At 44.0% G+C, this 12139-nt stretch overlaps 1 protein-coding gene across 1 annotated transcript in view; it reads right to left on the reverse strand.

Annotated features, from left to right (window-relative positions):
- Positions 1-12139, reverse strand: part of DNAI1 (dynein axonemal intermediate chain 1) — a 79962-nt gene that overhangs the window by 13835 nt on the left and 53988 nt on the right. The window contains exon 20 of the mRNA XM_072413990.1: positions 11738-11923. Coding sequence (XP_072270091.1) covers positions 11738-11923 — 186 coding nt within the window. The remainder of the gene's footprint in view (positions 1-11737; positions 11924-12139) is intronic.

The raw sequence follows: 12139 nt of genomic DNA on the forward strand, positions 1-12139 counted from the left end.
CAAAAAACTGATTTTCCTGCACTTCCCAAACTTTTTTTTTTGTATAATATGAAAATGTATCTAAATCCACTGTCATGTGATCTCTGGGGTGCACCTTTCAGTAGCAGACTTTCGTGGTCTGTTTACAGGTCCAGCCAATCAGATGTGGGTTTGCCCACCCATGTGATGTCACTGCTGAATGCCACTGGATCATGTGAGGACGCCCTGAGGTGCCCTTTGTGACAACCAATAGGCAGTGCCCATATCAAAAAGAAGGGACAGGGGCATCTGAACCCTCCCACCTTATGGAAATAAGACCTGGGATCTGTATTGTAACCTCATGGGTATTTTAAGTATTTGGAGCTCTTAGATACATTAAAAAAATAAATCAAAGGGGTAAAGTGTGAAGTTTTGTTTATCTGGGAAAAAAATTGTAGTAACCCAAAATCATTACACTTTCCCTTTCAGACTGTTGACGCCCTGGATTTCTATTCATATTCTGTATTTTATAATTATGAAAAGAAACACAAAAATATACAGAAAACCTAAAAAGTGGGGTCAGGCTCTTGCTAAGTGTTTGCACATTCACCAGCGGTCAGACGGCACTAATCTCCGATTGCAAATAGCTGTAAATACGATGCAATAAATACTGCAAAAAACAACAAATCCCTGACGCCGCCGATATTTCTCTCGGTTAACTGGCGCCCAGCCCACGCAGTCCGAGCGGATTCCTCTAGGAATTATCAGCAACAAAAGCAACGCATTTCAAACATGTATTGATGAAGGATTTCACTCTCTGGATTATCAGCTCCATTAGACCCGTTCCGGCGAGTGTTTTCTCCTGATATCGCAATCCGAAGAACGCGCGGCCGCCTCGCTGCGGGAGCTCGGATCGCGGCTTGCGATACAGTAGCTGGCTGGGGCGTCTTATTTGAAGCACGCACTTCAGAGTTAATGATGTCTGAGCGGCAGAAGAAAAAGGCTATTAGAAGAGGTTAATAGAAACTGCTAAACAATCACAGCTAATTACAGACGAAAGCCTCGAGTTTCCTGCGTCGTCCATCTGGAGACTAGCGCTAAGATTATCATTATTGACTGAACGCCAACGGCTGCCTAGTGCGGCACACAGAGACTTGCAATCCAAGCGGTAATTAACCGTCTTACAGGCCTCTGAATGACTTGTTGGTTTATGAGATCACGTTGTAAAGTAGAACTCCAGAATTTATTTTACTTCTAGGCCTGGACAGTATAGACTTGGTTGGCCTTGCTGGTTGTTTAATGGCGTCCATCCGTTATCAGGGTCCATCAACAAAGACAGCAATATAAAGTCACCAGTGGATGCGTACCAATTCTGGGAATATTGTGGGAATAATGGACCCATCATGGTGCCCTACCGACCACCACCCCGAGAGGATCCAAACAAGAATACAATATTATAGACAACCTTAAAAAAAAAAAAAAACTTCCTGATTAAAGCAGATCAGTAAAAAAATCCATCAATCGCTCGGCAGTCATAGTCCAGTTGGTGCCCCGCCGTCCCACCTTCCCTCTTCATTCCTGACCCAACATTTTCTTCCAGGTTCTTCTTTCTATGTCACCTGATCCCGCACTGTTTAAAATCATGTGACACACCCGAAAACGTGCCGATCCCACTGCGCATGCATTTATTTTTCACCCCAAGGAGGCTCTGGGTTTCCGTGGCGGTAAAGATAGAAGATGTCTTCCAAATTTCCACATTCATATCACAAGTAGTTCCTCCCCAATCTAATGCCATTACCACAGTCTAAGGTCAATTTGAGGAGAAGCCAAATCAAAATGTTTTTGGGATGTGGGAGGAAGCCGAAGAAACATAATTTCTTGCAGTGTCCTGGGCCAAGATTCGAGCCAACTGTGCTGCCCCATAGCTTTTTCCTATCCAGCCTGATGGTCACAGGCCCAACCCCTTCATCCATTGAAATTCAGTTCTTTCAATCATAGCGACTTAAAGGGCCTGACTTATGAAAGCTCTCCAAGGGGGGAGATGACACCCCTTCATCAGTGAACCTGAGTGATCCGGCAAACCTGGAATGGATTTCCTAAAAGTGATTTGCTATGTTAGCAAAATGCTTTTCTGAATCACCCAGGTTCACTGATAAAAGAGTATCATCTCCAGCCTTGGAGATCTTTTAAAAATCTTTCCCAATATCCTATGTGAACAGCTTTGCAGGAAGCCATGCACAGCACCCTTCTGGCCCCACCCTACCAGCCATAATTTATCTGCATTGCACAGATATAGTATTGTGGATCTAAAATCCACAAATGAACAGGTTTTATTTAGTAATTTAGGTAATATAGGAAAATATAGGCTTTTGCACAACAAAACAGATGATACGGCTCAGCAGTACTAGGAATGTCATGCACGGCACTTGTGGTTCATTCTGCACATTACATTATTCATTTAGGAAGTGCACAGTATGGTGGTGGTCGGTGGGTAAGTGCGCTTGAGTGCACAGGATTAGTCCCAATATTTAATTAGTCCCAATATTTAAGAATAGAATACTGGAAATAGAGGTGGACAAATGATATGAATTGGAAAAGATCCTTCACCAGCTTACTGCCCAATAAAAGTACCAGATGGCACTGGGGAAGTTTGCCTACAAAGTCTACATGCCACTCCATGCGGGCATCAACTACTATCCAGCACCTAACGCGTTTCAGGTGCCTTCATTGGCTGCTGATGGGTTTTGTCAGCTGGGAAAATAACGTCTTCAGATGCTCGGGATGAATTCATTTGAATAGAATTAGAGAGATTTATGGAGTCCCATTAAAATTTGTTCTTCTGATGAAGCCAAGCAGGCGAAACGCGTCAAGAACAGAGAGACCCAGATGGATACAAATGGATTAGAATAGGAGACTGCTAGTGAGCCATTATATAGTACGACTGACAATTGTAATGTTATGATTATGCTTTGATGTATTTGTGAATAAATTAGATTTTACCAAGAAAAAGTACCAGGAAACCCCCATATCGAAATAGTGTTGTGTTTTCAGTATGAATTGATTTTTATGAAACCATTGTTGTGGACCTAGGCAGTGATGTGCTAAGAGAAACCTTAGAGACTTCAATATGAAAACCGTGAGCCGTGTAAAAACTTCAAAATCAACTAAAAACGTTTTTTTCCTGGATCGTTGGTGGGACTCTGGGCCCCATAAAACACAATGGCCCTGATTTATTAAAGCTCTCCAAGGCAGGAGAAGATACACTTTTATCGGTCAACCTGGGTGATCAATCAAACCTAGATTGCATCTAGTCCAGGACTGAAAACATTTGCTATCAAATAGAAAATAACTTTTAGGAAATGCATTCCAGGAATGCTGGATCACCCAGGTTCACTGATGAAAATGTATCCTCCTCAGCCTTGGAGAGCTTTAATAAATCAGTCCCAATCTGTCACTAGGATTACCAGTGTGGTTTTTGTTTTGCTTTTGCTGGCAGATATAATTTGTGATATAACTTTATTACTTGTCCATCCTACCAGCAGAACCTTCATTAGGGCAATAAGACGTTTTATTCTGCAGCAAAATCATAGATGTGTTGCCACCCTGTATTGGTGTTATTTGGATAGTTGCACGGTGGCTCAGTGGTTAGCACTCCGACCTTTGCAGAGCTAGATCCCAGGTCTGAATCTCAGCCAGGACACTCTCTGCATGGAGTTTGCAGGTTCTCCCTGTGTGTGGGTTTCCTCCGGGTACTCTGTTTTCCTCCCACATTCCAAAAACATGCAGTTAGGTTAATTGATTCCCCCCAAAAATTGACCTTAGAGTGTAATAATGACATATGACTATGGTAGGGATATTAGATTGTGAGCTCCTTAGGGGAACAGATAGTTTCATGATAATGGACATTGTACAGCGTTGCGTAATATGTCGGTGCTATATAAATACTGCGTGATGATCATGATAAACTAAAAGCAATATATGCAGACAACTGTAAGCCCTCCCCTAGGAGGAATATATGGTTTATCCCAACCCCTGTAACTGGCTTGTGTTATTGGAATCACAATGACATAACTTTAAGATTCCAAGATCATTTACAATTCACTGACAGGTTCATCTGCGAATGTAACATTCACTTGAAGAGAACAAAGCCCAGAGGCACAGACCCTAAATGACACCTGTTCTGGACAGCTTGAACATGCGGGAAACAAAATATATAATAAAGGAATTCATACGTTGAATCTGATCATTATAGGACTATAATTATTATTATTACACTATACTTATATAGCGCCAACATATTATGCAGTGCTGCACAAACTCCATAGTCATGTCACTATTGGCATGGTAGAGCTACTAGAAAACACGATACTGATGGGACCTTTTAACATGCCAATCTTGACCAAACAGCAAAAAAAGGCTAAAAGTTAGTAAAACCTGCAGAAAGTTATATCAAATGATTCTATGAGTTGTCTCACAGAGAAATATTTAGAAGTAGAATCATCAGAAAGACGATTGGAAACCTTGTAGAGTCCCAATAATGTCACGTCTGCTTTCTTCCAATAAAAACTCTGTATATCTCCTAGATTGTAAGCTCTTCAGGGCAGGGTCACTCCTGTGTCACTGTCTGTATTAGTCTGTCATTTGCAACCCCTATTTCATGTACAGCGCTGCGTAATATGTTGGCGCTTTATAAATCCTGTTTATTAATAATGATGATTTAGGGACCACACGCAAGGCCCCCCAACCTTGCCCCAGCCGCTGTCCCCATTTCCCTAATGCAGTCTGTGGTCTCCCTGATATTATTATTTTTATTAATAAACAGGATTTATATAGCGCCAACATATTACGCAGTGCTGTACAATAAATAGGTATCATCATATAAACCTCGGCTGTATAAAGAGGCGGCAGGAAGACGCTGAGCTCATTAATGAGGATTTATTACAAGGACAGGAGGAAGGCGCGGCACCTGATATTGAATTTTTACACTGCACGGATTATTAATGTCAGCGCCTGATAAAAGGAACTTTCCCTTCCTAAATGGAATCAGATTAGAAAACTCTCTTCTGCCCCTCTGGTGATTCACAAGATAAAATCTGCTGAATTCAATTTACAGACAACTTTTCCAGCACTTTCCTAAAGTTTATAGACTGGATACATCCTAATATAGAGACATTGATCCCACTGTACACCCAGAGCCGCCGGTTTATAGACCGGATCATCCTAATATAGAGACATTTATCCCACTGTACAAGTGCCGGGTGGTGCGCCCAGCCTTAAAGAGTTGGAGTGAACACTGCAATGTAATCTTTGGACTGGCGATGACCTCAGCTGTACTGAACATCATTGGGATATATTGGAACGACACTTGTGAAACCACTCTGACTCAATATCAGTACCTGGCCCCTACAAATGGGCACAAATTCCCACAGATACCCTCCAAAATCCTAACACAAGCCTGACCAGAAGAGCAGAGGCCGGTACGGTCACAAAAGGAGGGGGCAACAACCCTAATCTAATGGTCATGGGGGAGGAAACTCCATACACCCATGGCCAAGGTTTTGGAGGTGGTTGTCCGACAAGCTCGTATAGGTGTGATGGTCACCTTGGCTTTCAATCCTCCAGTGTATAGTAACGCCGACGTAGCCCCATCTCTGCAGAGACGTGCAGGTCACACAGAGACAATGCAGCCGTGCACAGCCGATACCACAACCGCATGTTGTCGCAATGCGTGAATTGTCTGTGCAGGATTACACTTCGGAGAGATGCCGTAATCGTCCTGCGGTTTTATTACTACTTTGCGGTTTGCTTGAGGAATACGTAGGCTGACTGAAATTAAATTCCCTTTGTCATTGTTGGATAGAAACAAATTAAAGTGGAAACCCTACAACACCGCGAGTGCCTCCAATCACATAATCATTATTAGGCACTGGGCTTATTCACATGACCACCTTCCCATGACTTGCTATGTTTATTGTTTGAAATGTAGGAAGACATAACTGCTCGGTAAATTCCAGGAGCATGTACCAGACATAAATTATTATTATTAATTAATATTGCAGCTTTGTATTTATTATTACAGCATGAAATTATGAAAAGGAATGCTAATTGGAGGAGAAAGTAGAGTGACAGAATAATGAGCTCATCAGTCTGCTGCTTCTCCTTTCTCTCTCATGCTCTACCAGACTCAATGGGCCAAATATTATGGGGGTCCTAAATGTGTAGCAACCCAGATTCCTGCACCCCTGATATTCTGTCATATAGGAAAGTGACAGCCCTGCATCCTCTAATGATAAATTCAAGAAGGGGAATGAGACCCTTTTGTAGGGGGCAGGGCAAATGTAACACTTGAAATGTCACTTCGGTCTGTCTGAGTGATGTAGCCCATTGCCAACTTCTTCTGGACTTCTGTGGGTGTCACATGGTCACATCTGATTGAATCTAGAACTGAGGAAATGGCTGTAGTGCAGTGTGCAAGGCAAACACAGACACCAATTTGCTTCTATACACTGTTTGCATTCACTTACCAATGTGTTTACTAAAAGAATTTACCTCATTCAGTTTGGGGCTGACCAGCAGGCTTTCATTGTGCGATGCAGAAGAAGGGACTTCTTGTACTTTTGTGTGAGTTACACTTTATTCAGTGCAGCTAATAGAGTGTACAATGCGTATGCAGAATATGCAATGAATACAGAGCGACAAGTGGCATGAAATGAATCTGCCACTACCTGCTGGAACATCAGCTTTTAATCCTCTGACTTAATGAGTTTAACACAGACCATTACCCGTGTGTGATCAAACACGACACGCTACATCTCTCATCTGTCTGCCACCAATGACCCGCGTGTCACCCCAGACATTGTGACATCATCAATGCAACTAGAATAGCAAGCAGCCAGTGGGGGGAGCGGTGCAGGGGTGCGATGATGTCATAATATGAGGGGGGAATATAAAGCAGGTGTGACATCAGTAAACAGAATAAAATAGAATTATTATGGCTGAGGCTGCTAATGCGATTCCTGGCAAAGCACCCATTGTAATTAAAGAGGATTAACTCTCCAGGGACCAAGCTGAACAGACAACACGCCATGCTGACTTGCATATCTGCAGCTCTATTGCCAAGCGGAGTGCTGGCACCAAATGTTTTGACACATGATAGTTTGGCATCAAAACACTGTGTGGGAGCAGATTTTTATTTTGAATACGTATTTAACACTTGATGCTCAAATTATAGTACTGTGCAGCTATGACCATAACAGAAAAAACAAACAATTACCTTACCTCAAACTATAACCAACAAATTACAAACCCTAACTTGACCCCTGAACCTCAACCACCAACCCTAAACCTGACCTTCAACCCTCAACCTGCCTCTCAGTCCAACCACAAACCCTAAACCTCACCTTCAACCCTCAACCTGACCCCTGAACCTCAATCACCAACCCTAAACCTAACCTACAATGCCAACCTGATCCTCAGTCTAACCACCAAGCCTAAACCTCACCTGCAACCCTCAACCTGACCCCTGAACCTTAACTACCAACCCCAAATCCCACCTACAATCCTCAACCTGACCCTCAGTCCAACCACAAAACCTAAACCTGACCTACACTCCTCAACCTGACCCTTGACCCTGAAATCCAAGCACCAACCCTAAACCTCACCTTCAATCCTCAATATGACCCCTGAACCTCAACCACCAACCCTACACCTCACCAGCAACCCTCAACCTGACCCCTGAACCTTAACCACCAACCCTAAATCCCACCTACAATCCTCAACCTGACCCTCAGTCCAACCACAAAACCTAAACCTGACCTGCAATCCTTTACCTGGCCCCCTCAACCTCAGTCCAACCACCAATCCTAAACCTCAACCTGACCCCTGAACCTCTGGCCAACCACCAACCTAAACCTCACCTACAATTTCAACCTGATCCTCAATTTAACCACCAGCCCTAAACCTCGCCTACAATCTTCAACCTGATCTCTGAACCTCAACCATCAACCCTAAACCTCACGTGGAACCCTAAACCTGACCTTCAGTTCAACCACAAACCCTAAGCCTGACCTACAATCCTCAACCTGACCCCTGACCCTCAAATCCAATCACCAACCCTAAACCTCACCTTCAATCCTCAACCTGACCCCTGAACCTCAACCTCAACCACCAACCCTAAACCTCACCTGCAACCCTCAATCTGACCCTCAGTCCAACCACAAATCCTAACCCTCAGCTAAAATCCTCAACCTGACCCCTGAACCTTAACCACCAACCCTAAATCCCACCTACAATCCTCAACCTGACCCTCAGTCGAACCATTAACCCTAAACCTCACCTGCAATCCTTAACCTGACCCCTGAACCTCAACCACCAACCCTAAACCTGACCGTCAGTCCAACCACAAACCCTAACCCTCAGCTACAATCCACAACCTGACCCCTGAACCTTAACCACTAACCCTAAATCCCACCTACAATCCTCAACCTGGCCCTCAGTTCATCCACCAAACCTACACCTAACCTACAATCCTCAACCTGACCCTTGAAACTCAACCACCAACCCTAAATACCACCTACAATCCTCAACCTGAGCCCTGAACCTCAGTCCAACCACTAACCCTAAACCTGACCCCTGAACCTCTGGCAAACCACCAACCTAAAACCTCACCTACAATCTCCAACCTGACCTCTGAACCTCAACCACCAACCATAAACCTCACTTACAATTCCAACCTGACCCTCAGTTCAATCACCAACTCTAAACCTCAACTGCAACCCTCAACCTGACCCTCAGTCAAACCACAAACCCTAAACATCACCTACAATCCTCAACCTGACCCCTGAACCTTACCCACCAAACCCTAAATCCCACCTTCAATCCTCAACCTGACCCCCTCAGTCCAACCACCAACCCTAATTCCCAACTACAATCTCCAACCTCATCACTGAACCTCAACCACGAACCCTAAACAACACCTACAATTTTCAGCCTGACCCTCAGTCCAACCACCAACCCCAAATCCCGCCTACATTCTCCAGCCTGACCTCTGAACCTCAACCACGAACCCTAAACCAAATCTACAATTCTCAACCTGTCCCCTGGCCCTCGGTCCAACCACCAACCCTAAACCTCAAACACAATCTCCAACATAAACCTCAATCCAACCACCAACCCCAAATCTCATCTACATGCTTCAAGTTGACCCCAACCCTCAGTCCAACCATCAACCCTCAACCTGACCCCTGATATGACCTCAAACCAATGCTTTTTTCTCCAATCTCAAACTCACCCTTCACCCCATTCCATCACTGTATAGGGTAATACATGAATTGGAAGTGTATTAGCTTATTTTGCATAACATTATTATTTATTCAAATAACTAAATTTTTGTTATGTGGCACCGAATCATATCCTGAGCTTGCTTTGAATGGTGATATGGGGGGGGGGGCAGGATATGTACATGCGGCCTATAGCAATGTTGAGATTTTCACACGGCATGTGCTCTGAGATTCATTCGGTGGTCCCTGCCATCACTGGATAATTGTAGTGTTTTAGTGATAGATTCATGTTACTTATCACATGGCATCCTGTGACCATGCTAAGCATCCAGATTGGGGCAGAGGATGAACATATGTGTTACCTGGAAGGTGAGTCACTGTCACCTTGCAATAAAAGTCACCCTGGACTGGATCTCTGAGCGTTATCACTGACAGGTCTGCCGCTCTGATAAATGTGAGTGGACGCTTCAGACCAAGATGTCTGCAGGCAATTGTATAAACCATTTCTCGAAGATATCACGCCACCATGATGAATGCTTTGTGTCAGACCGCCGATATCCTGTCATTATTTACCACCGGGCTGACCTCACATCGATTCATGAAAAGACAACAAAATACCAGCTAAACCAATAAATGATTAAAGGACACCGAGCGGCGCAGAGTGTCTGTGAGGGAAATGATGATTGAACAGGAACATTCACTGAAAAGTAAGGTGAAAAGCAACCCAAATATATAAACTTTACTCAGAATATTGTTATTCTGCTCAGCCACTACATGTGCCAAAGACTAACACCAGTGATTACTATTGTACCGCTGACCTGCCACCATTGTCACCCAACACATTAGTCCTTAGCTCCAGGAACAGTGCAGGCAGCAATGCCAACTTTATCCTTCCTTTTACCCCAACCTTCTGCATGGCCAACTAACCTACCCTATGACAGGAACTTTATTCTCTCTGTACACCTCATTTTATTATTAATATTATTATAAATATTTTTATTAAATAGGATTTATATAGCACCAACATTACGCAGCGCTGTACAATAAAATGCTATAATTAAGCTGCCCCAGAACTATTACCCCAGCCCTACCTGTAATCCTAGCACTGACCTCCCCTGTAAGCCTAACACTGACCCACCCTGAAACCCTAACACTGACCCTCGCTGTAACCCTAGCACTGACCTCACCCTGTAACCCTAACACTGACCTCACCCTGTACCCTAGCACTGTCCCCCACCCTGTACCCTAGCACTGTCCCCCACCCTACAACCCTAACACTGACCCCACCCTGTAACCCTAACACTGACCTCACCCTGTACCCTAGCACTGACCTCACCTTGTAACCCTAACACTGACCTCACCCTGTACCCTAGCACTGACCTCACCCTGTAACCCTAGCACTGACCTCACCCTGTAACCCTAGCACTGACCTCACCCTGTACCCTAGCACTGACCTCACCCTGTAACCCTAGCACAGTCCCCTCCCTGTAACCCTAGTACTGACTCCTCTTCTAATGCTAACCCGAAACTTGTCTGTAACCCTAACACAATCCCTCTTCCACTTTTTTCAGACGAGCGGTTGCTGCACTGCTCAAATTACCTTGCTAAAAATGGTTAACATTGAAGCCGACAGGTCCCTTTATAAATCCTAATTTGACAGGCAGCAAGAGGTGTTAGCAGTGCTGTGGAGTTATTGGATGCTCAATGCAGTGTAGGTCTGCCACCTGCATAGACTTGAACAGGAAATGCTTCCATACACAGGTCTGTACAAATAAAATTGTCTGTGCAGGCATTTAAAGGGATTTTGAAGCATTTTTCAAGTCTTAAAAGTCTCCAGGAAAAAAATAGAATGGGACCCTCCAATATTGAAACTAGACCCTTTCTGGATAGGAAATGGGGTTGCGAGAATATGTAGCGTTGTCAGTCTTCTTTTCAGTAGACCTGGCCAATGCTGACATTTGGGCTTCCATGCATCTGAGGTGTCTCAAGCTACCCCTAGGTTATGATCTGTTCCCTACTCTCCAGCTGCTTGAGTAGCCTCTATGGTGGTTCGGCATTGGTCTCCTTCTTGATGGCATTGATAGCTTTAACCTTTGCAAGCCGTTTTAATTGTCTCCACCAAAATGCAGACGCAGAGTTTTCAAATAATTGTAATCGGCCGATGGAGGGTTTATACCACCCACAACAAATTGTGATTATCTAGTAATAACGAGTTCCTTTAGAGCTTTTGTGTGCCCACATTCTTCACCATACCGCTGTGTACGAGGATGAAGAACACAACCAGGTGGCAGTTTAGCTATTTTAGCTGCAAAGTTTAACCATAAATTCTTTCATTGGATTTGCACTTGTGTGATTCTCACATAACATCATACAGTCCCAACCTACCCCAGGCCTCTCTATTACAGATCTGCAGCCTCTCAGCCTGAACAGGACCGGTTTACAAGGGATTTATTAAAATGAGCTTTTCTCAGTCACGGCGCCACCGTGTGATGTTTTCTTACCTTTGGCAATTTGCGCAGGTTCGGTGATAGTTTTAGACAAGAGACGTATCCACGGTCATCTCCGACAATAATCACCGGGTGGACAGGATTGAACTCAATGTGAGTCAGTTTTGTCTTCTTCTTGGCCACGATAGCCTGCTGACAGATGGCTTCGTACTTGTTGATGGACAGATCAAACACATGGACCTGTAAGGACAGGAAATCAGATGTGGCTATAAATTCTTTATTAATGACACTCAAAGAACACAACATGCTGGCTACTAAAGAATTAATACTATTAAACAGGATTTATATAGTGCCAACATATTACGCAGCGCTGTACATTAAATAGGGGTACAAATGACAGACAGATACAGACAGTGACACAGGAGGAGGAGAGGACCCTGACCTGAAGAGCTTACA

This window comes from Pyxicephalus adspersus, chromosome 6, assembly GCF_032062135.1.
Source record: "Pyxicephalus adspersus chromosome 6, UCB_Pads_2.0, whole genome shotgun sequence".
NCBI classification, from domain to species: domain Eukaryota; kingdom Metazoa; phylum Chordata; class Amphibia; order Anura; family Pyxicephalidae; genus Pyxicephalus; species Pyxicephalus adspersus.